General features: G+C 36.5%; 1 protein-coding gene across 2 annotated transcripts in view; it reads right to left on the reverse strand.

The window, feature by feature from the left end:
* Positions 1–986: 986 nt before the first annotated feature.
* LOC137404401 (retinoic acid receptor RXR-alpha-B-like) overlaps positions 987–26,710 on the reverse strand; it is a 73,046-nt gene continuing 47,322 nt past the window's right edge. The window contains exons 7-10 of one of the 2 annotated variants that reach the window (XM_068090601.1): positions 10,164–10,263; positions 8,641–8,790; positions 5,735–5,884; positions 987–2,301 (exon numbers count right to left, since the gene is read on the reverse strand). In XM_068090601.1, the coding sequence (XP_067946702.1) occupies positions 2,195–2,301; positions 5,735–5,884; positions 8,641–8,790; positions 10,164–10,263 (507 nt within the window). In that variant the 3' untranslated portion in view covers positions 987–2,194. Of the gene's footprint in view, positions 2,302–5,734; positions 5,885–8,640; positions 8,866–10,163; positions 10,264–26,710 lie in introns of both variants that reach the window. The other variant, XM_068090600.1, reaches the window with a different exon arrangement.

Genomic DNA, 26,710 nt, shown 5'->3' on the forward strand with positions numbered 1-26,710 from the left:
TCACCGACAAAATATGGTCAAACTCGTACACTCAGTAGTGACACTGATCGACTCTCACTCACCCAGTGACTAGTTTAGTAGAACTAACTAGTAGTAGCACAACTAGTAGTAGACTCGAGAGAATAGAGTGTAATAGAACTAGTAGTAGAAGTGAATCACTTGTGAAATGTCATGCCTTTTCCTTTCAAAGTCCATTCTTGTGGTTTTTGCAGTTCATGGAATAGCAATAGCACTGTGTACCTACACCCTTCTCTCTTTTACATAAATTATTAGTAGTAATCGCAGTAGTCCGTTCCTTTGATTTAGCAATGTATTCATGATCTACCATAGCTGTTAAATCTGAAATTAGATTTTTTTCTCACATTGAACACAATGAAATTAACTCAAACGCTACCTGAAAATGGCGTCGGCCGGACTTTCGTACTCGCAAATTACCTCTGTCATTCTAGGGGTTTTTAGTTCAATGTTTTTTATCGCTGTAGAATATCACTTTATTCCAAGCCAGAGAGATAAGCGTTAACTTTTAATAGTTCTTGGGCGCCATCATTATCATGATTGGCAAAGTATTTTTGTTAATGACTTTTATAAAGGTTCGCAAAAGGTCAAGTTTTAACAAACATTCATTTGGCAATGGCCCAACAAAAGCGTAAAAACCCTCGGATGAACTAAAAATAAAATCGGCAAAATTTATCTTTGTTGAAACGCTAAAAAAAAGATCTTTTTTCTGAGCGTTTCAACTGCTGTCAAGATTAGCCTATTTTAATCTGAAAAACGTCCTAGCAGTCACATCACCTAAAACAAACAAATATCAAATAATAGAAAAAATTTTATACCTTCAGATAAAATCTTTTAAGACTTTACATGAGATGCCCAGTTGAGGCTCTACATGAAAAAAACCTGTTGAGGGGGCTGATACTGCCCCTCCAAACCCCGGATGCTCATAACTAGTCGCCTAACATTAATTGCCCCAATTTGCAACCAGGGAATACAGGCCTGCACACAACTATATTTGTATTCAATATTGTATTTAATCTATATGGTATATACATGTATTAGAGCAAATACAAAAAAAAAATAATTATTGGAGTAAAACGAGACATTTTTTGTCAACAGTAAAGAATATTTACTAAACTTGTCACCAAAAACCACAATGGTTGGTTATAGAACTAAAGACATATCTATGTAATTACTAATAAAATAATTTTAAAATTTCTCAGAACAATAAAAGTAAACCTAATTTACTTTCAAACTAGAAATTATGTACCATCACAGATCACAGTAGTACAAAAGAGCGACATAAGTGACCAAGTAGACAACATTCAGTAATGAGGTAGTGGGCATTGAGAGTGACACCCCTGTATGTGCATCAAAAGGTTTAGGGCTATTTACATGCATGCTGGCTAAGCGAACTATATCTTGGTAAAGCTTCCCTTTTCAAGCAATTACTAGCTAACATGCTACCAATTAGAATTTAGCAGCAACATTCTTGTACCAACTTTGTTAGATGTTGTTAAAGTTTACAAACTTGAAAGATGAACTAGAAAAACTGGTGTTAATTACAATTTAGAGACCAATGATGTTCTGTAGAAATGCTTTGGATTAGGAAAAGTATATTATTTCATAACTGGTATGAAAATTTGACACCCCTCATCTGTTACTACCGTAGCTCTTTTGTTTGTTATGAAATAACGTTTAAAAAAATATATTGTAGTTTAATAGAATCCGTCAAAACTTAAAAAATATTTCTGATTTATTAGGTTTAAACATCGAAATTATTTGATTTTATTTGTCACAAAAGCCTCTGCTACAAGTAAAAGGTCATCTGTCAGCATTCAGCCTTTCTGCCTAAGACACAAACCATAGGAAATACATGTTCAGTTCTAGCACATCTTCTAAAAGTCTTTTGCGAATACATATTTTGCTTCATCAGATTTACTTCCATCTGTTATATCTTATAAATTAAACATGCAGGTAAATGAGCCCTTAATTTGCAGCTCAGTTTTTTGTGTTTGAATGAGATTTAAATTATCTGTCCATTGAACACACAACTCCATGCTTGATGAACAATATGGCGGGTCTTCAATCCGAGTGTCTATTTTTTTAACTTCTGCTCTGGGGCTGAAGTTGCCACACATAATGCATGAAAACTGTGACCAAACTTCTCAACTTTGCTCCCCTTAGCCTTTCCTTAGCCTTAATCCATTAGTTGAGACGGGTTTTCTAGCATTTCTTGTAGAAATGTGTCTAAGGGGGCTTCTCCAATAAGCTTGAAAAAGAACAGATGCTCGACAGCTTTTAAACCTGCAAACAAATCATGCCACTATTTATCTGCTACCACTAGTTATTATAGATTACTATTTAGATGTTATTGTTAGCTTTAGGCTACTATTCGTACCACAAATTCTCTAATAAGTGCTCTAAATTTTCAATCTCAGATATGTGGATTTATAGAAGGTATACAGCAGACGGTCTAGCTCTCTGTAAACAGTCAAAGATGTAAATCTTTTTTATATATTGAACTAGAAATTCCTCTGTCATACAGCCAACGACTAATTTGATATCGAAAAATAGAAAAGGTACTGATGGTTGAGAAATGCAATATTAGCAGTCAAATGGCACTGCAGTTCAATAGGATAACTGCAATGGTACCTGTAATGTACTGGGTGTGGGTGTTATTATGTACAACAAACAGCAATAATGAAAGGAAAAGATTATATGTTTATATATCTTTCCCTGCAATAGAAGAAATGCAATATTAGAAATAAAATGCACTGATGTTATTAGAATAATTAACATTAATAATATAGTAATACAGTAATAATAGAAAACCAATGCACGATTTTGTTTACTATTCAAAACGTCATAGCTAGCAATATCAAAAAGTTGTGATATTTATATATATTTTTAGAAAATCTATTTAACAAAACTATTTAGAAAAAATAATAACAGTAACATAATGCCCATCATCGATGTCGTTAGTGTGACTATAACACTTCAATAGTCATCCAAACTTATAATTAAATATTGTAATAATCTCATAAGAATCATTAAAAAAAAAATATCATCGTCTTTTTTTTTATTTTCACTGCTTTGGACATTGTTAGAATACCTGAAAGTACTCTGTCCGTTACTTTAAAATCGGCAAAAAAGAAACGATTATATTTCCGTACTTATATGTTAATTACAGAAGCCTTCGGCAATTCGACAATACTATAGATAGGTAAAATGTGCATGTTATTTTTTTGTGAAATGCACACAACTTAATGGTTCTATTCTCTGTTGCTCGGAGTTTTGTTTACCGGTCGTAATTTTGATAAAAGTAAGGCTTGGCAGTTTTAACAACGATTTTTTTTTGGCCAAACTAATCTGTCTAATTGTGTATAATCCGATCAGATGGGCAAGTTTCAAGATATTGTCGACAATTTACAAAGACTTGGTAACATATTTAAATAGGTGTTTTTATGTGTTTTGTATCATTATTATACTTAAACGACTCTATTGAAAAATGATTAAATTTGTTGATGAGATTTCGGTACAAGGGTTTGCGACATTGTTGATGAATAATTTTCGTGAGTTGTGTGCACATGCATTTATCATAAAATCTCAAACATTCGCTCCATTCGTGTTTGGTCGAGGGATAAAATATCATGTTTTATCTGTTAGGCTTCTTTTCAGCTATATTAATTACCACAGGAAATAGCATTTGATTAGTTAAGTTTTATGTGTTAGTCTTCTTTTCAGCTATATTAATTAACACAGGAAGTAGCCTTTGATTAGTTAAGTTTTATCTGTTAGTCTTCTTTTCAGCTATAGTAATTACCACAGGAAGTAGCCTTTGGTTAGTTAAGTTTTATCTGTTGGGCTTCTTTTCAGCTATATTAATTACCACAAGAAGTAGCCTTTGGTTAGTTAAGTTTTATCTGTTGGTCTTCTTTTCAGCTATATTAATTACCACAGGAAGTAGCCTTTGAATAGTTAAGTTTCATCTGTTGGTCTTCTTTTCAGCTATATTAATTACTACAAGAAGTAGCCTTTGGTTAGTTAAGTTTCATCTGTTAGTCTTCTTTTCAGTTATATTAATTACCACAGGAAGTAGCCTTTGGTTAGTCAAGTTTTATCTGTTAGTCTTCTTTTCAGCTATATTAATTACCACAGGAAGTAGCCTTTGATTAGTTAAGTTTTATCTGTTAGTCTTCTTTTCAGTTATATTAATTACCACAAGAAGTAGCCTTTGGTTAGTCAAGTTATCTGTTAGTCTTCTTTTCAGCTATATTAATTACCACAGGAAGTAACCTTTGATTAGTTAAGTTTTATCTGTTGGGCTTCTTTTCAGCTATATTAATTACCACAAGAAGTAGCCTTTGGTTCTTTAAGTTTTATCTGTTAGTCTTCTTTTCAGCTATATTAATTACCACAGGAAGTAGCCTTTTGGTTGGTTAACTGTTACACTTTCCGGTATGTTATGTTGGTATGTTTCACTTCATGGTACATACCACAAAGTGCAACATACCAGCATAATATACCAGTAAGTGTAGCATATCAATATTACAACATGTGTAACATACCAATAAGTACATATAACATACCAATAAACATTAATATTGTTTGCAAAGCTAATCAGGCTATCTTGCTAAGTAGTATTTTACTCTGTCATGTGAAGGCTGTATGGCACTTTAAACAGTCAAACTTTTTATTCACAATCCCGTTTACATACAAATTTTTCAAACAAATATAAAATTGGAGCAAAGTTTTGTGTCTACGCGTAAAGTATTTTATAGCATACATCGTGTAAGATATATCAAAACAGTTAAGGAAAAGAAAAATAAATGGTAGAAGAAAAAACTATCAAGCATTTTTAACTATTAAAATGTTCTTTTCATGGTAGGAAATTATGACATTATTTTATCTTAATGTGAACTTTTCAAGCAGTACATTACTTGTCAGTGTATGGTCAAACTTTTTTAATTTTATTTCATTTTAATGAGTAACTCCTTGAGACTTGAAACAGCCTTCGGTATTATGCAAGTTATATGTTATGGTTGATATTTAAGAGTTAATCTGCTGCAATCTTTGCTTGAAGAATAAAATAAGACAGATCATTGCTAAAAATCTTAGTAATTGAAGACCTTAGGCTATAAACGACAAGGGAGCATAGAGTAGAGGGAGAACCAGAATAGTTGACGACCTTAGGCTATAAAGGAGTAAGTTTATTACAAAATAAAAGTAGTATATAGAGTAATGGCTGCGATCATAGTAGTACTGTCATTTTAAGAAGCCCCTCACTATGTTTCCATCATGCGTATTTGGAGTTGTACACAAGTTGGGTTATCATGTGATAAGTGCTTCAACGGACATTCACATGTTGTGAATTAACATGGACACTTTGTTAAAAAAGATAGGGATATCTATACCAGAGGTCATAGTAGTGCACTCCTGTTCCGCTTATCCGCAAGTGCTAAAATTCAAATAGGAATGACTGAAGTGTAGAAATGTTTAAAATGGAATGGCTTGCACAGCATTTTCCTGCTCATCATTCGCAAGTGCCATCATCCACGAGCATGAAATATTCGGTAAAAACTTGTGAGTACAAAACCTGCATAATTCGGGGATTTCTGCTGTTTCTATCTTGTGTATGACGCGAACTTGTGGATTAGCCGTGTCATAGAAAATAGTCTAGGTGAGACAACTACAGGCCTACTCTACGCAGACCTCCATAAACACAATGTTGACCTACCAATACTTCGAAGGGCAGGCAACTTTAATAAGAGTTTGGCAAATCTTCCAGGCCGATCAGCATGAGCTTGTTTCACATGCTGCTCAAGTGTTGTGTAAACACATTCTCTCAGCGCCTGCACTTCCGTCACACTGCTGATGTCCTTCACCTCTACAATAGAGGCATAATGAATGGGCTTTTATAGGTAGTCAGCGTTTAGAGCCTTCAGTTGTATTGACAATGGTAAAAGCAAAGTACTGTGAAATGACATGACTAGTTGCTATGGATGCTATAGATGCTATAGTTGCTATGGATGCTATAGTTGCTATGGATGCTATAGTTGCTATGGATGCTATAGTTGCTATGGATGCTATAGTTGCTATGGATGCTATAGTTGATATAGGCTATTGTATTCAAGTTGCAGTGTTAAGCATCTTTACTCTTTATGTTCCTGAACAACTATCGATGACATAATCACGCTTTCGCTTGAATCTGAATGTTTTTACCGTGATCAAGTTTTGTCAATTTTAGCCTTGAAGCATCCTGGCAGTCAGATCACTTCAACCATCAAAAAGAAATCACAAATGATAGAAAAATACCGCTACTTCCTAAAATTGTGTACAGGTTTATTCTTAATAGAAATGTTGCAGGATAAGATAAGCAGGAATTTGGACTTGTGTGGTGTTTGGATGTGATTGGATACGACCAGATGTACACACAAACACCACATCATAATCACGCCTTGAGATAGGTAGTGGATTATCAATTAATGCTATTAGAATCTTAAAGGTTTATATTAGAATATGTTAACAGTCTGTTAACAATTTGTTTACCAACTGTTAACAGAGTGGTCACAGTCTGCTAACATGATGCTGTTAACAGTCTGTTAACATGATAAATTGATACTAAACATGATGCTATGTTCCTAAACAGTTCAGCTGTTTCAGCTGAACTACTTCTGAAGTAAGTCTTTTGCTAGAAGTTTTTGCAGAACATTTTATGCTACATTCGTACTAGCAAGTATTCGTACTAGCAAGTATTCGTACTAGCAAGTATTCGTACTAGCAAGTATTCGTACTAGCAAGTATTCGTACTAGCAAGTATTCGTACTAGCAAGTATTCGTACTAGCAAGTATTCGTACTAGCAAGTATTCGTACTAGCAAGTATTCGTACTAGCAAGTATTCGTACTAGCAAGTATTCGTACTAGCAAGTATTCGTACTAGCAAGTATTCGTACTAGCAAGTATTCGTACTAGCAAGTATTCGTACTAGCAAGTATTCGTACTAGCAAGTATTCGTACTAGCAAGTATTCGTACTAGCAAGTATTCGTACTAGCAAGTATTCGTACTAGCAAGTATTCGTACTAGCAAGTATTCGTACTAGCAAGTATTCGTACTAGCAAGTATTCGTACTAGCAAGTATTCGTACTAGCAAGTATTCGTACTAGCAAGTATTCGTACTAGCAAGTATTCGTACTAGCAAGTATTCGTACTAGCAAGTATTCGTACTAGCAAGTATTCGTACTAGCAAGTATTCGTACTAGCAAGTATTCGTACTAGCAAGTATTCGTACTAGCAAGTATTCGTACTAGCAAGTATTCGTACTAGCAAGTATTCGTACTAGCAAGTATTCGTACTAGCAAGTATTCGTACTAGCAAGTATTCGTACTAGCAAGTATTCGTACTAGCAAGTATTCGTACTAGCAAGTATTCGTACTAGCAAGTATTCGTACTAGCAAGTATTCGTACTAGCAAGTATTCGTACTAGCAAGTATTCGTACTAGCAAGTATTCGTACTAGCAAGTATTCGTACTAGCAAGTATTCGTGCTAGCAAGTATTCGTACTAGCAAGTATTCGTACTAGCAAGTATTCGTACTAGCAAGTATTCGTACTAGCAAGTATTCGTACTAGCAAGTATTCGTACTAGCAAGTATTCGTACTAGCAAGTATTCGTACTAGCAAGTATTCGTACTAGCAAGTATTCGTACTAGCAAGTATTCGTACTAGCAAGATAAGATTTAGTGAAGCTTGCACAATAGCTGACCTTAAAAGTCAAACTCTGCACATTGCTAGAATACTTTCTACAAGTCTACAAACCTTTTAAAGAAATGACACTATTAGAAATGATCAAATGAGATGCAAGTAAAGGAAGACCATTTTCTGCCTTGACAACGATGTAGCTTCATTCAATAAAATAACTGGGAAAATCAGCTATCAGTTTTTTTGCGATTGTTATAAACGTAAGGCTGAAGTGCTGTCATTTAATTGGTTAAATACTCTTGATAACAAAAGACAATTATTTACAATTTCATTTACATTTCACAGTTATTTATATACATCATCTAATCACAGGTCGGGACATTAATTGTTTTGAGAGGTGTGGCCAAGTATGCATGTACTGATGCTTCAGATCTAAAAGTTAATGATTATACATAAGAACATGGGGATAGCAGAATGTTTTCTTGAACATGCCCAACAAACCGAACATGCCCAGCAGGACAGTCAAACAATAAACACGATGTTTAGCAAATGGCCCTATAAGTTATGACTGACTAACTAAATCATGTACTAGCAAAGACATAGCTAGCAAATACTAATTAACACTGAGTAAGGATACGGGCAATTGGTCGATACAGAGAATCACACGTGAAATACATGCGTGTGTAAAACACAGCTTTGCACCAAAATAAAACTGACCATTATAAATTAAATCACGAAAGTTTTCTCATATCTCAAAGGTTCAGTCCCTCATATTCGAAAAGAGTTAATTTACTTATAGGTGATGTTGAAAGTATATTTCTGTAGGAAAGACTACTGAAAAACTACCAGAATATGGTGCTTATATAATTCTCCTGTTATTTAATTTTGCCTCTTTCTAATCAAAAAAGTCAGACACGGACACATAAGAGTTAGTTTATAACTAACCAGGATTAAAGAGTATAATTGCCCTGAGACAGCCGAGCTCAGACTTATCCATCTCCATGTCTCTCATCTTGGATACGAGTTCGACGAGGACTCTGTCAAATATGCTTCCTACGCCTGCCGCATGTGCCGACGACCTCCTAACATGCAAACCTGTAGCGAGGAGAATTCCGTCATCAGATGCGATAGATCTATGAGAGAATGCTGCTATCAACAGCTCATTCCATCCTAAAACAGCCAAACTGTGTTACTTTTCACCAAGGGCCATCTGCTGACATAATTATGTCAGTTTATCTTAGTTGACAAAATACAGTAGACAATCCTACAACGTAAGTAATCCATTCCAGAGACATTTACGCTATATATATTTTACGTTATACGAACAGTAAAATAAATTGCCTAATCTGTTCCAAGATCTTTCTTAACCCACTCCTCTGGGCATACAAAAAGAAAAGACCAAAGATAACTTTTCAATTTGTTGGCTGTATATTATTAATATTATTAGTTTACATCTACAACTTGTCTTCTTTCTCCTAATCAATTTCACTAGTTTTATAGACTAGGATTGCGGTAATTTTATAATAAGTTGATGGTGAACGCACATATTCGACGTCCATTTATAACGATTTGATCATTTTCTTCTGGACAGCAAATAAAAACTCATAATGAATATTTTATGTCTACAATAAAGCAAAACAAAACATATTTTACAATTAAAAGAGCGGTGCCTACCTGTTGGTCGTCTATCTATATCTAGGGTCAAGATTAGGATAAAAGATAGCTTTCGGCAATACTACCAACTTGCGAAATGCAGATCGGTAGACCAACATAACGCCTGCGCAAATTGATGGCCGTTAAGTTTTTATTAACAATTGCGCAGCTACCTATTCGCTGTTTTGTTGACACATCTGATGATCTATGACGATGAACTAACAATTGCGCAGCTACCTATTCGCTGTTTTGTTGACACATCTGATGATCTATGACGATGAACTAACAATTGCGCAGCTACCTATTCGCTGTTTTGTCGACACATCTGATGATCTATGACGATGAACTAACAATTGCGCAGCTACCTATTCGCTGTTTTGTCGACACATCTGATGATCTATGACGATGAACTAACAATTGCGCAGCTACCTATTCGCTGTTTTGTCGACACATCTGATGATCTATGACGATGAACTAAAATGTCGTGCATGTGGTATATAGTAGATAAGACGCTGTTATGTGTGCTTCTTGTGTATTATGTAGTTTTTTCTCACAACTGCGGCGATATATGTTACCATTCAAATCAAATGTGAGAAGTTGCCCTTACTTGACACTTTTCCTTATATGTAATTTAATACGTAGTATGAAGCAAAGATTTAGTCATAAATGTTTTACATTATCTGAACCTTACGTTATAGGAGATATTTGCTAAAAGAGTGTCAACTGGTAGATATAATTGACAAAGGACATTGTATTTTAAACCCGCTAGTATTTGCCAGGCGCATATATTAGGATAGTTTAAACACGGCCCTCACCCGCTCGTAATAGCCTCACTTGGTCGTCTACTGGGAGCTCTGTGAAATGTGGAATCTTTCTAGACCATTCCACTAAAGTAAACAGCTGCTTGTCGGCTGCCTGAAAATAGGTCAAGGTGGTTCTACTTTTGAGAGCATGAATTTTTGTGGAAACACGAATCATAAACTAGCTGCAACTATTACATGAATCATAAACTAGCTATAACTATTATACGAGTCATAAACTAGCTGTAACTATTATATTAGTCATAAACTAGCTTTAACTATTACATGAGTCATAAACTAGCTGTAACTATTACATGAGTCATAAACTAGCTGTAACTATTACATGAATCATAGACTAGCTGTAACTGTTACATGAGTTATAAACTAGCTGTAACTACTAGAAATCCTCCCCTCCTCTCCCCCGCCATACAGCCCACGACCAAAGTAATAATGGAAAAAAGAAAGGGTAATACTGCTTGTTGAAAAAGTAGTTACAAAAGGTAGTTACAAAAGGTAAGAATTCTACAAAAGTAGAATTCTTTAGTTAGATGTTATAGGCCATTAGGCTATTATTGTAGGCTTTAGTAGATGTTGTAGGCTTTGCCTACAACATCTACTAAAGAATTATCTGAATCAGATGAGTTGTTATTAATTTGAGTAGCATGTTGTTGAACATTAGCATTAGATGTTGATGGTCGCTGTGAGGACCTTCTATTTCTCCTCTTCCGTAATAATTGGGAGACACGTGGATGGCCAATGCGACGACGTGGTGTTCTGGGAGGTTGTATGTTCATGGTAGTTGTCAAGTTGTTTTGAAATGAAATTCAAAAGGTCAATTATGGAAAACAAAAGGTTGTATAAAAATCAGACCTAATCTACTACTATCTCAAACCTATGTTTTACAACAATAAAATAAATATTAATTCAAGCTGTAGACCAAACCTACTGTACGTAATTTAACTAACAACAGCAATAAAGAAATATGTTTATTATATCTCTGAAATGCAATATTGCAAGTAAAACGGCAAGCTGCCGTGTAATCTACACAGTTTGAAAATTGTGCTGGAAAGCTGAAAGTTGGTTGTGTTGAATGTAGAATGGTTTTGACAGCGATACGTAACAGAAAGCAAACATTAGCATTCACGAGTCTGGAAGTTTTCTGCAAACTGGAGTGAAATAAAGAAATATTCTTGTCATAAAGGGGCTTTGTAGTTCCGCTCTAGCTTTTAGATAAGATGTAAAGAAATCTGGCTAATGTTCAAGATAATTTAAAAAACCTTCGGAAATTGAACAAAAAACGTAGGCTGATAAACTGTTCGAACATTGAGCGATATTTAACAAAAAGCAATAATTAGCATTCAGCATTAAGTTTTCTGCAAACTGGAGCAAAATAATGAAATGTGACCCAGGCAGTCAGAATGTACAATCGTGCTAAAACTACATTTTTGAGTTTTTCAGAGCTCTAAAACCAGCAAATTTTGAGGATTTTATTGCATTTAAAAATTTTTAAATCGGATTATATATGCCCAGGTTATGCAAGATTTAGTAGAGAAGGTCTCACAATGAATTAAAACTGTTGCTTTGAGTTTAAGCAGGATAATGTTGAGAATTCATGAATTGTAAATCATGGTATTTGTTTACAAATCAAATTGCCATAGCAACCGACCACTTACTCTCAACCTATATTGATGAAACCTGGCCTTCCACACAATAAAGTGAAAGTAAACACATAATTTTAACATTGTTTTATGTGATTGGTAATGCATCATACTATGCTAATTGAACAAAAAAACAAAATTTTAGAAGATATTTTTACTAGTTTAGCAAGTTCAAAGTTGAAAATATATTTTGGTGCATTTACGTCGGACCACCGCTGATTCGTAATAAAGCCGTTTTTAGTAACGCTTTCTTTACTTATTCGTTAGTAATTCAACGCATTTCCTTTAACCACAGTCAGTTAATTATGATGGGTAGATGTCTCCTTGCTAGTTGTGAATCTTTCACTAGAAGTCGTAGCATAACCTTGTTTAGAGTTCCTGTCTCTCAGTCGCCAAATTTAGCAAAACTATGGCTGTCTAAGGCAAAGCGTGCCGACTTAACTTTTTGCAGACTACCTGATAGTGTTGTATATATATATATATATATATATATATATATATATATATCGAACTATATTATTAGCGTCACATATAAGCTACTTAGTTACCGTTTCCGTTTCCTGGGATTCTCGAGGGCTAGGGGAAATCGTAGAGGACTTCCGTTCCGATGAAGAGAATTGCTAACACGTGTAAATACTATAAGCTCAGCCTTAAATGCTTTAATCGATCGTTGGGCTGGCCAGCCACGACAATCTGTTTTAGTTAGGACGACAACACATCTTGATCTTCATTATGATATAATCCAGGTAAACTGAGTGTGCGCATACAATATTCATCTAAGAACATTATTCCTATTAATTTCACATGGTGGCAGCGGTTTCTATGATCGAATAATGGAAGGAATGCACCCTCCACAACAGTTAAACTTGCGGGCTGTTGACTTGTCTGGGGAATGGCGCCGTTAGGTTTGTTCTTTCAGAGATTACTTGCTAGCTATCAATTTGGTTGCGGCTGACCAGGTTTCAGAGCGACGCAAGCTAGCTTTGTTCTGCCACGTGGGTGGGGAAGATGTTAGAGAGATCTACAGCCGAATAGAGTTTGTTGGAGAGGATGGAGATGGAAATCCTGTTGATGTGGCAGAAGGTCAGGAGGGTAGGACACTAGAAGCGGTGTTAGAAAGGTTCCAAACCTATTGTAACCCTAGATCTGGTGAGGTGGTGAGCCGCTTTGAATTTCATGGTAGCTCTCAGAGTGGCGAATCAGTTGATGTGTATTTAATGAGGCTTAGACGCTTGGCTGAGAACTGCAATTTTGGAGATCAATGTGACTCATTGATTAGGGATAAACTTTTGTTTGGGCTGGATAATGTGAAGCTTAGAGATCGTTTAATAACCCGTGAGAGAGATGAAGTGCTCACTCTGGACTATGTCATTAGAGCAGTTAGAGTTAAGGAGGCTTCAAAGGCACTAAATCTAAGTCCGTCAGAGATAAACTCGGTCAGCAGGAATGCAGGTCACAAAAAGCAACCAAGGATGAATACTAGCTTTGACGATAGTGCCACAAAATGTCCAAAATGCGGGCGTAATCATGAACCTCGGCGGTGCCCGGCTTATAATCAGAAATGTAATAAGTGTGGGATGAAGGAACATTGGGCCGCAATGTGCAAGTCAAAGGTATGTCACTAACTAACCTCACTAACTCTATCTCAGGCGAATAGAGTTAGTGAGGTGGTAGATGAGGAAACGGCCAATGCCAGTTTAGAGGAGTTGTATTTAGGTGAGGTTGCTGATATTGGTGAGATTGCAGCTAGAAAATCATGGTTTGCTAAGGTGAAAGTAACAAGTGAGAGTAGCCCAGACCAGGTTATTAGGTTCAAATTGGATACGGGCGCTTCACTGACCGTTTGTGGATTGGGCCATTGTGAGGGAAAAATTCAACCCACAACCGTCAAACTGTATGGCCCAGGACGAACCCCTCTGAGGTGCAGAGGGATGTTTGAAACACAACCGCAGGTGGATGACATCTGTGTTGAGGAAAACATTTATGTATTAAAAGGGCAGAAGACCCCACTCCTCAGTCGCAAGGCCTGTGAACTCCTTCAGCTGCTGTCAATGGATAAAGAAAAATGTGAAATTGGCCAGGTTATTCATGTAGAGAAAAAGTTGTTTGAGGGATTAGGCCGAGTTGAGAGACCTTATAGTATACTACTCAAGAAGGGCGCCACACCATATGCAATTCATGTGCCTCGCCCTGTAGCTTTTCCATTAAGGCGAAAAACTAATGAGGCTTTAGATCGCATGGTTGAGGAAGGTGTAATCACTCCTGTCACCAAACCAACATCTTGGGTCGGGCCTATGGTGGTGGTCCCTAAACCTTATGGCGCAGTTCGCATTTGCACTGACTACACTGAGCTAAACAAGTTTGTGGTCAGAGAGATACATCCCATGGCCACAGTTGAGAGTAGTTTGGCTGCTCTGGGTACAGCAAAAATTTTCTCGAAAATTGATGCCAACAGCGGTTTTGGCAGATCCCATTAACCCCGAGTTCTAGCCACCTAACTACTTTTTTTACTCATAGAGGACGGTAGAGATACCTTCGTATGCCACAGGATTTGTGCAGCGCTCCGGAAATTTTCCAGGCAGAGATGAGTAGGATTCTTGAGGGTGTCAAAGGTGTAATCGTTCATATGGATGATATACTTGTATTTGGAGAGACGGAGGATAAACACGCTACCCGTTTACGATTGGTCCTAGAAAGAATACACAAAGCCGGAATGACCCTGAATGAATCGAAATGTTGGTTCGGTGTTAAAGAAGTGGAATTTCTAGGCTATGTCATTGACAAAGACGGCATCCATGCTGGTCCTCGGATCCAAGGCATTTTGGATTTTCCTGAACTGACCAACATAAAAGCAGTGCGAAGTTTCTTGGGCCTGGCGAATCAGTTTGCCCGGTTCTCATGTCAGCTAGCTGAGGTTAGCAAGCCTCTAAGAGATCTGCTGAAGAAAGACACTGAGTGGTATTGGGGAGATACTCACAGGAGGGCATTCCAATCTGTCAAGGACATTTTCAGAAAGCCTCCTGTATTGGCTGTATATTCTCCCTCGTGGGAGACAATTGTGACCACAGATGCCAGTAATCAAGGTATTGGTGCTACGTTGAGCCAGATTCAGCCGGATGGTTCACGTCGACTGGTTGCTGCTGCGAGTAGATCGCTTCTGGACTGTGAGCAGCGTTATGCTGCTATTGAGAAGGAAGCCCTTGCGGTGTGTTGGGCCATGGAAAAATTTTCCCAGTATGTGTTGGGCATGGAGTCAGTTACTGTGGAGACTGACCATAAGCTCTTGATCCCCTTGTTAGGAGGGATGTTTCTGGACAGGCTACCTCCAAGAATTCAGAGATTTAAACTGCGGTTGCAGAGATTCCAATACATCATGAGGCATGTTCCAGGAAAAGGTAACATAGCTGCGGATGCCCTATCTCGTTACACTCGGGTAAAGAGGAATGCTTTGGGCCAGGCAAATGCTTCCGAGATCGATTTTCAGATTGAGGAGATGTTTACTTTCCAGGGATTGAATGGGCGTTTGGAGGCTATGAAACTAGAACAACAAAATGATGAGGTTTTGTCAAAGGTCATGAGTTTTGTCAGGGATGGGTGGCCCAGTTATCTATCCTCCAATGACACGTTGATCAGGCCTTATTTTGAGAGGAGGGGTTTGCTTGCTGTGAATAAAGGCTTCCTGACCTTGGGGACGCATTTAGTTATACCCTTTAACCAAAGAGACCAGGTTCTTAGAGACATTCATAGCGGACACCTAGGCATCAATAAGTGTATTGCTAAGGCACAGAGGTCTGTCTGGTGGCCAACTATGACTAAAGTTGTAGAGGAGATGGTTCGTCGATGCAGAACCTGTAATGTGGAATCGCGGAAACCTATCGAGCCGCTTAGGCCGACAGCGACACCTGAGAGACTATGGCAGATGTTAGGGTCAGACCTGTTTCATTTCAGAGGCCAGAGTTATTTACTGTTCATAGACTACTATTCACGTTAGCCTGAAATAGCATTGCTTAGACAAGATTCTTCTTCTGCTAACGTTATCAACCACCTGAAGAGTATATTCTCACGGCATGGAATCCCTGACTGTTTGATTTCAGACAATGGGCCGCAGTATGCGTGTGGACAATTTACAGAGTTTGCCCAGTCTTACCAGTTCTCGCACGTTACTAGCAGTCCCCGCTACCCGAGGGGTAATGGTGCTGCCGAGAGAGCGGTGCAGACTATTAAGAATTTGTTGAAGAAGGAATCGGATCCGTATTTAGCATTGCTTGCCTATCGTACCTCTCCTTTGGAAGGTGGCTATTCGCCAGCCCAATTGTTGATGGGCCGTAATTTGCACTCACCTCTGCTGAGTCATCCTGATACTCTTGCTCCCTGCCTTCCTGATCATGAGACTTTTCGGCTGAGGAATGATAACTACAAAGAGCGGATGAAGAGACACCATGACAATTCATATGCCAAGAACCTTCGTCCCTTACTGAAGGGAGAGCATGTTAGAATCAGAGACACTGGAGATGAAGGAGTGGTGATAAATGGATCTGACGACACCACGAGAACTTGCGCTATATCAAAAGAGGATAGCCGAGTAGTACGCCGCAACCGATCCGCAGTCATACCTATACCCAGTCACCAACCTTTGGTTCATGAAGACATCCCCGGCGAGGATGGGTTAGTGGGAATGACGCTGAGGAAAACCACAAAGAGCGGCCGAGAAATCCGCCCCCCAAAGAGATTTGATGACTTTGTTTGCTAGTCGGAAATAATCTCCTCATTGTATATAGATATATAATCAGTCTTAGGACAATCATCACAATACTCACTTTACAACTTACTCGAATCGAAATACTCGGGGATGTTATCTCAATATATATTATACTCAGTTACAGGGTGCTGTTTTGGCTCAAGGGGAGATGTTGTGTATATATATATATATATATATATATATATATATATCGAACTATATTATTAGCGTCACATATAAGCTACTTAGTTACCGTTTCCGTTTCCTGGGATTCTCGAGGGCTAGGGGAAATCGTAGGGGACTTCCGTTCCAATGAAGAGAATTGCTAACACGTGTAAATACTATAAGCTCAGCCTTAAATGCTTTAATCGATCGTTGGGCTGGCCAGCCACGACAATCCGTCTTAGTAAGGACGACAACACACCTTGATCTTCATTATGATATAATCCAGGTAAACTGAGTGTGCGTATACGATATTCATCTAAGAACATTATTCCTATTAATTTCACAGATAGTACGGTCGTGTGCGTTAGGCACTTCCATGAGATCCAGCTTTATTTGGAGCAATTTGGGACAACTACAAGATTAAGAGTGAAAGAGGGAGAGGTTCCATTCTCTAATGGTGTTGTACCATACAGCAAGAGAACATCGTCAAACAGGAAAATCGCAACCGTAAGTAATTTATGAAGAATTTTAAATAAATACTAATAACAAATACAGTTATTTTATAATATAAATTAATAAATATAATAAGTCAAAATATGTAGTACTGTACATCAGTACAAAGAAATGATTTGATATGACTGGGTGACAATGAGACTCAGGCTGAGTTGCATAGGCTACATTTGATGTTAACCTGATTCACTTGAATTAACTTGGTTAACTGAGTAAAAGTTAGTAAGGGAGTTTAAATTCTCTGTTCGGTTTGAATTGTCAGAAATGCTTTAATTGTCCATAAAATATATGACTAAAATTATCATAAAGTTTGGATTGCATTATTATTGTTATATTCATTCTACCATTATTAATATAGGCTTTACAGATTAGTTGAAGCGATGAGCCCCCATGATTATATTTTTAGTATTTGGGTTGTTTTTTAACGCTGTTTCATTAAAAGAAAACCTAATTTTTACAATCTAATTATATATTAACAAATTGCAGATTTAAATTAGGCCTCAGTTTTTTATTGTTTGCGTTGGCATTTATTTTTTTCTTTATAATTTTAGCAATCATCCCATGCAAGTATACAAACCATGTCGTTAACATTCACAGGAGCTTTCCAGGACACAAGTTCATCCAGTGCTTTCATAAACCAATTGGTCCATGAGTGATGAAAAAATATATTATTTATACCTAATTTTGGCATGAAAGCTGTATGTTGAATCTAATTATATATTCAGAAATATCAAAGCGCAGGGAGATTTGTAATATAATACTTTATATATCACTTAGAATGCCTTTGGTTTGTGATATAAGAATATGTAGTCATTTTTTGCATACTAGTAAACAGAAATTGTACAAATGGTTAAATATTCTGCAGCTGGTTGACATTTGAATAAACAGAAACTTTGCAGATTTATAATATCTTGAAAAATAACAACAAATAATTTGATGTTTACAGAGAAATGGAAAGAAAGGTGAAATGGTTAATTCCTGGAAGTGCAGGGCACAAAGTCCTTTGTGATGCATTAGGGCAAGAGAGACTGCTAAACACATTGCGTTTGTTGAACCATGGTCAACACACGGGTGCTTTAGAAAACCTCCACATCCTCATATTAAGTTATGCACCAAAGCGAATAGACTTTGATCCCCCAGGATATTTTACAATAATTTTACTAGCAGCGGATAGATCACAACGCGAACGTGGGAAGAGAAGTTCTGACTGGTAAGCTGTATCTGCAATAAAATTATACGTGGATTATACTACACTCAGCAAGGATACAACTTTTACAGCTTGTACAACATTAAAGATAAAATTATGCAGAGATTTTAATAACACAATTGATAACTGGCTTTAAATTCTAAGTATTATAAAATTATTGTGTGATTAGTTTTATGTGAGATATTTTTTGATAAAACTAACAAACAGGCTATTCAAATTATAAATATTATGCAGTTCTTTGTATAACCCGATTTAGATTTATGCAACGTAAGCTGTTAAATGTGGTGTTTTCATGTCATGGCACAAGTCAAATGATTGAAATATAATTAATATAATTATTTCTCAAACCATACATTATTCATTTATTCACTGTACAGGTCATGAAGATTAGCTAAGTAACGTTGCTATCAGATTCAGTTAAAAGATTCATAAAAACCATATTTTGCTCAACTCACAACTGAACTTACATTAATTTTTTTCCTCCATAATAAAAAGCTCCACTTCATCTGCGTCATTCTGATCTTCATCTTCTGATTCCACATTTTTGAAGCCTAACTCCCATTTGAATCAGGCAACATTGTGCGTATGTAGGCAACAATGTATGAAGAAATAACTTTTCAGTTTCTTCTTCCAAGATACCCGTAGACGAAATCTATATAGTTTCTATAAGCATGGTGTCTGTAGTTTAAATTAGTCATTTTAGTAAACAGAAGAGCATTCCGTCTGAAGCCAAGATACCTTTGATGCTTGAACCATGAGAGTTGTATGGCAACTTTCCCCAATATGTAATGTATTAGTAAATTAGACTGCAGGACACAGCTATTTATACCGGGAATATACTGATCATCCTGAAAGTTTGTATTAGCCAAATTTTAAGTGTAGCAACATACTTTTTTAATAGCTGTTGGCAAGTCAGAACAATTGCGACCCTTGCAAAATTTATCTAGAGTTGGTAAGACATCAGTGGAGGTAGTTGTAAGCAAAGCAATCGTAGTTGAAGCAGTGTTGTAATAGAAGTGCTCGTGGTCGTTGCTATACTAATCGTTTTTGAACATGACGAATCTGACTGTCTTTTTCGCTTGCGCTCATCGAATAGTTCACCGCTGATATATTTATATCTTTGCCCATCTTCAAATTCATCATCAATTGGGTAGCTTCTATAAGGAGTGGTTGTTTTAGCTGTGAGTCTTTTAGCCATTGTATTGTGAACGTAATAGAACAACGACAGAAATAAATTTAAGTTGAAATATTTTAGCAATATGTGTATTAGCAACTACGATCAAAGACGTGTTCTAAATGTGCACTTGTTTCCAGACAGTTGCGGGAGACGTGTGATGCCCCCTCACATCAGATCACGATTCGAGTCAAACGCTACGTGTTTTGTGATTGGATGAGTGCTTAAGAATCAGTGTTCCCAGTGGCGAGTCCTTTTCTCACTCATTTTCGCAATGGCGTTATCCGATTTTTGCAAAATATGCAATTAAAAAAAGACTCTGTACTTAGTTATATGTGAATGCACGGGCATTTTTTGTTTTTAAAATATTATTCTGAGTATTTATCTGTTGAAAGAAATAATTTATATTGTGCTAAACGCAGTAAATTACACAAAACAAATAGGGTAAAAGTTGGCCTTCATCAATAAATTGTGTTCACTTTTCCCTTAAAGCCATGAAAAAAAATGATGGTTGCTTTTTTATTCACATGCGATTGACGGTTGACCTTCCAAAGGTCATGGTAAGGTCAACAATATATGTCGCTAAAAGCTCACCGTGCTGAAGATTTTCATTAAAAGGGTATGTGTCAAATTGGGCACTTCTCATCAAGCTATATTGCTATGCCTGCATATAATGACAATCCAACGACTTATTAAAGTGTAGGAAGTGTATTTAGAATGGTCCACCTATGCATAAGGTCATGTTAAGGTCAACGAAAGGTGACCACATAGGGCATCAGGATGCGGAAATATCAACCCAACTCATCAAGTGACCATTCAATCTAGAGCTCTTTTTATGTAGTTTAGCACTCACAGAGTGTAGCACAGAGTACACTGCAGAGATTTATTGTAGCACATTGAAGGGGTTTGCTTGTTATGTTAGTGGCAATTTGTCTCAACACAACCATATTCAATGTTTCCTTCGGTAATCCTTGATACACAGTTCTAATGAGGTTTATTTGTGCAGATGACATAAAACTAGCCTGGGCATGGCTCTCGTGGGGGATTGAGAGAGAGCCTGGGACAGATAGCAACACGCGGGGAAAACAGCTCTAAAAGTCGACTTCTGAAGTCGCTAATATCACAATCGTTATTTCTGAAGGAGTATCATGTGACGGTCTTATTTATGATCTACGCGAGTATTATGTATTATTGTTAATCTGAATTGGTAGCAAACAAACGCTGGTTAGTAAGTGTGAAATGTTGGTTGCATAATAAATCAATCACGAGAGTTATATTATTTCATATGTTTAATTCATTATGTTTTAATATGATTTAATAAAAAATTAAATCAATTGGATAAAAAATTCACAATAACAATACAAACATAGCAAACAAATAGCAATAGAACAACAAAAATGAATTGCACGCTGCTAGTAAAGAAAAGTTTATCTAGTAAAAAGTAATCTCAGTTTTATTTTACTCGCGAGTATTATGATTACTCGCGACAGTTATTATGAACAACTCGGACCTACCACTGCAAAACGGTGCCATCTGAAAACAAATAGTCTTTCCGAAGCCAGTAAGAAAAACTATAAATTGTTCAAAACCTGCGATAATATGTTGTAAAGCTTGAACCTGTTCTGGTCTCAGTGTGACAATGCCTAGCTTTGATAGTAATTTTTGAATCGCTCCATTTTGTATCAGTATAGGAAATGAAACCGCTAGCGCGAAAACGCAAGAGAATAGTAACCTATGGTTCTTATCGTGTTATTATCAAACAGAGCGTTACGTAACCACCCAGTCTATCAAAAATATAAGGTTTTTTACGAGATTAAGTCACGTGACCGTGACAATAGGCTTTTAAACGCGCCACATCTAATACATCGTGAGATCCGAATCTAACGACACGCTTCCATTAGTATCAGTCTGAGCGTCATATGTACATGTAACATATGACGCTAGTTTTGCAGAAGTTTTCTTACCTTTTTTTGCTATGTGTCCCAGGCTCTCTCTCCCAATTCCCCGCGATAGCCATGTCCAGGCTAACATAAAACTAGAGCAGAATTCCCTACATTTGCATCCATTTATTAGCTTGATGTCAACAGCTAGAATGGGAATGTTATCAGCAGTGATAGGCTGATCGTGATTCTCTGCAATTTGATTTAATTCATTAGGATGATCGTTATTACTTTCATTATCGTTAGCAGCCAAATATTGCATAAGCAGCTGTATTTCCAAGATGCCTCTATTATAACAATCCTCATCATTGCTTTCACTATGATCTGAGGCAGCTGACTCAGATTCTAAGTAGAAATACCCATCTAAATTGTTAGCACCAACTAGCCGTAATTTTATCGACAGTTCTATTTTGTTTTAGCTTCAGACAGTAAAACAGGAAAGCGCTCCTGTATACGCTTCTGTTAGTCACGGGACTCTGTGAAACTATACGACACTGACCGAAATGGATAGTTAAATGGCAATTCTGGCTATATGATTGGTCAGACACAAAAATAAACAAGACCATGTGAAAGAGCAGGGTTGAATGCACCATAAACCACTGTTTACTAAAATAGTGACGGTGAGTCATATAATAGCGTTTAGTACGTGTAGAGCGCTATTGTGAACAATCCAATTACCGCCCGATTGTACATTCTGACGACCGGGGTCACAAATATGATTGTCACAAAGAGGGTGTTGTAGTTCGGCCCTACCTTTTAGATAAAATGTAAAGAAATCTGGTTAATGTTCTAGATAATTTTAAAAACCTTCGGTAATTGGACAAAATACGTAGGTTGATAAACTGTGTACCACATTGTCGTACCTGTAAATCGGTCTACGCCTCAAACAGTCTACGTTAAATACACAAACCTTCGGCAATTAAACAATGCTATAGACTGGTGAAGTGTCGACGTTTTTCTCGTAATTTGCTGGCGACTTAATATTTCTACTCTCTGTCGCACGGCTTTATCGGCGTTTCATATGCCGGTCTTAACCTTAATTACAATAGACTTGTAAATGTTTTATTTCGATTCAAGGCCGAATTAATCTGTCTATTTATGCATAAGACGATCAGATTGGATAGTTTTAAGGTTTTAAGTTGAGCTTAAAAGAAAGCATTTTTTTCTATCAGTTGATATGTTGTTTGTTGTGTTACGCGATCGCATTGCCAAGATATTTGAAGATTAAAACCAATAAAATCTGATCGCCGTAAAAACGCTCAGGCCACCAAAACGTGCCCAGACTTGCCCAAAATGATGTCACGCGTTAGGCAACCTATCTCTATCTCTCGTATTCACATCGGGTATTTGCGATAAAAGTCTAGTTTTACGCGGCTCTATTGGCATATATCTTATTTTGTATTTGCTCGTGTTGGCTAGAATAAAATTTTAAACCCTGCTACAGATGCATTATTATGAATGTTTCAAAGGCCTCAAATAACGAAAATTGAAAATTTGTTCTACTCACTTTCTCCAAATGTTGTGTAAACATTTGGGTACCGACTACCAATTTTACCGGTCTACGGTAAATCTGTCAAGTCACTTATGTAGAACGCGGTCTTTGTATCAGCACAGTTCAGCAGCTACCCATACTAACGATATATAGCCTCCCATAAGCCCCGCCCACATTATGTCGCCTATCCTTGGGGCGGAGCTGTATATCATTGCCTACACCGTCTACGTACTAGTTTCTTACTAGTAGTATTCTTACCGAATACTACCTAAGTGAAATAAGCAAGCCACGTCTTTGAAAAGAATATAGACAGAGATAGAGTTTTAAGGATGAGAAGTCTGCTGCAAACTGGATTTGAACTCACATTCTCCAGTTTTGCGGACATCCATATACCATATCAAATTCACTACAATATTCTGCAAATCATGTTTTGCATTATCTTCAACAATATTATTTTATTATATAAATTTTACAAGCAAAAATATTTTCATCTCGGCATAAAGCTTTTATTAAAAATATTCATCAAGTCGTGGCCACTCACATAGTATTAGCTGATACAATAAGACAAATTCATCTACTGCAACAAACTCAAACAAAACATCATGGCTTATGCAGCACGCATTCAAGTCTCTCTTTTCCCTTTATGGCAGTTTCCACACTGACAAAGCTTCTTCGGCTGGTGGGATGACATAAACATTCTGTAATCAGTAAAACAAATGCAAAAAATATGTCATTCATAGATATGTCATTCTAAAGCGTATCTATTGACAGCTTTCAAATTGGGAGTAGGATTGCAAGTTGAATTGGAGATTGCGAGTGTAATTTTAAAAAATGAATAAACATTTAATAAAGGCACAAGTACGCCAAGCCAACGATTTGAAGCTTTGGTTCTGGAGATTAAAGATTTGCAATGATCAATCGATTTTACCAACTTCCTACGAGTGAAAATAATTTGCAATCATGACTCTAATTTACCAAAGAAAATTCGAAAAAAATATTATAGCTAGGTAAAACGGCAGATAAGCTATGAAACGATGATTGGAGATAGCAAAGAATTATCATTTTATTAATTAGTATATGTATTTATGACTATAAAAATATTACATTTACTTAGGTATAGAAGACTCTAAGTTAATTTACCTCCATTCTGTCTCCCTCTGCAGCAAAACGCTGCTGACGCCTGTCAGCTTTGACCATAGGCTGTCTACTCCAATCTTTTACTAAAAGTTGCTCAGATAACTTTGAGTAGCGGTCGCTCGAACTTGAAGCCATTTTAAAACTAGGTATAACTTAGTAATTGTTGAAGCGCGTTGAACCAGTAACTATGAGAATGAATTCCCTAATTATGAGAATCTTCGAGATCACAGACAACGCGTTTTACGAGTGATAACATTTATTACGGCCTATATAAAAATTTCGCGCGTTTCGAGGTTTCGTTTCAGATACCTTGCTTGTGACGTCACAAAAGAGGCACCCGCTGGAACGTGAGCTTTTTAAAAGAGGGCCTCATTCAAACGCATATATCTCTGGATAGGGTCGGTCTACAAAAACAAAGATGGCATCAAATTGTAGCTGGTGTTTTAGCCTTTAATGGGTCTTAATTTCATTAAATTGAATTTTTTGACGCAACCACATCTTTAAAGAGGTTTATATGTGTTATGTATCGTTATTATATTTAAACGACTCTACACAAAAATGGTTAAATTTGTTGATGAGATTTCAGTACAAGGGTTTGCAATGGCCATTAATGAATGATTTTTGGGAGTTGTGTGCACATGCGCATTTATGATAAATCTCCCAACCAACTGCTTCGCTCGTGTTTGGTTGTGGGATTACATGAGTCATAGACTAGCTGTAACTATTACATGAGTCATAAACTAGCTGTAACTATTATATGATTCGTAAACTAAATTGAATCTGAGACTCAACTCTTTCCGATAGAATTAATTTTGTAACGATTGTAAGAACTTCTCTCAGTCCCATGGTTGAGTTAATCTTTTGCGAATTTGACCGATTTTTTAATTATTGATCGTTTACCCACAAACCCATTCAATATTACCTTAGAGTCAAATTTTGATCTTCAAACAAGTTTTAAACTTTGTGCAAGACAATGGAACAAACTTCAGCATTTAAGCAATTCTAGGTAGTCATGAAATGTTATAAAGGAAAAGCATATTCTCATTGATAAAACAATAAATGTGTTATTACTTATAAACACAAACTGTACATCTTATCTCTTTTGGCAAAATATTAAAATAATTAACAATAAAAGTGTTGAAAACAAATTTTGGAACATACAAAACAAAAATCATCATGCCGTGGATACCTAGTAATTATATTTATTCTAAAATCTGTGATGTAACCTGTAAAGGATTTTTGTATTTTGTCAATGAGAAGATCAACATAGTTTATCCAAATAGATTTGCTTGAAATAGTGAAACCAAGAACTGTTTTGTCATAACAGATGAGAGCGTCATCACCAAATTATCCCCATACATACATGAACATCTTATTGCCTGACACTTAGTGATCGTATGTAGAATACCCTACTAAGTTGTGTCACACCACCATAATTCACTAACACCTTTAATTAGTGAGTAACCACTGGATAGACAGTCCTCGTAGTATAACAAATTGTATCACACCACCATAGTTCACTAACACCTTTAATTAGTGAGTAACCACTAGATAGACAGTCCTCGTAGTATAACAAATTGTATCACACCACCATAGTTCACTAACACCTTTAATTAGTGAGTAACCATTGGATAGACAGTCCTCGTAGTATAACAAATTGTATCACACCACCATAATTCACTAACACCTTTAATTAGTGAGTAACCATTGGATAGGCAGTCCTCGTAGTATAACAAATTGTATCACACCACCATAGTTCACTAACACCTTTAATTAGTGAGTAACCATTGGATAGACAGTCCTCGTAGTATAACAAATTGTGTCACACCACCATAATTCACTAACACCTTTAAGTAGCAAGCAATCTTTAAATCGTTAGAAGCTGAAACAGCTTGCAGCAAAAGTGCAAGATCTGCTGTGTGTTGCTATTATACATCTGCGTAGAATATCACTGCATAGATATAAATGCACATTATTCACAAACTAAAATGGGAACAAGTTAGTTAGATTCTTTTGTATTAAAATTTTGCGGTTCATGTTATTTTTCATTGAAGAAGATGAGGCGCAAGCAATTAAAACTTTAGCAAATAATTCTCAACCTGTTCAGTGAACATTCAAACCAAATGGTCTCTAGAAAATTAGTTTGAACTACAGGCAATTCACTGAACATCGATTTATCTGCTCATGTTACAATTTTTATGACGTTGAAGAAGAAAATGAGAAGGAAATTCTCAATTTGCTACATTTCCTCTAAATGATCGCTATCTATTTTATAGATATCGATTCGCTCAATGACCTACTACCTAACTTTGCTAAGAGGGTCTTGACAGAGCATTTAGTAATTTTTAATATCGATTGTATAGAATGATTAACATCGGTTGTATAGAATGATTAATATCGGTTGTATAGAATGGTTAATATCGGTTGTATAGAATGATTAATATTGGTTGTATAGTATGATTAATATTGGTTGTATAGAATGATTAATATCGGTTGTATAGAATGATTAATATCGGTTGTATAGAATGGTTAATATCAGTT

This window comes from Watersipora subatra, chromosome 9 (genome assembly GCF_963576615.1).
Source record: "Watersipora subatra chromosome 9, tzWatSuba1.1, whole genome shotgun sequence".
Taxonomy (NCBI): Eukaryota; Metazoa; Bryozoa; class Gymnolaemata; order Cheilostomatida; family Watersiporidae; genus Watersipora; species Watersipora subatra.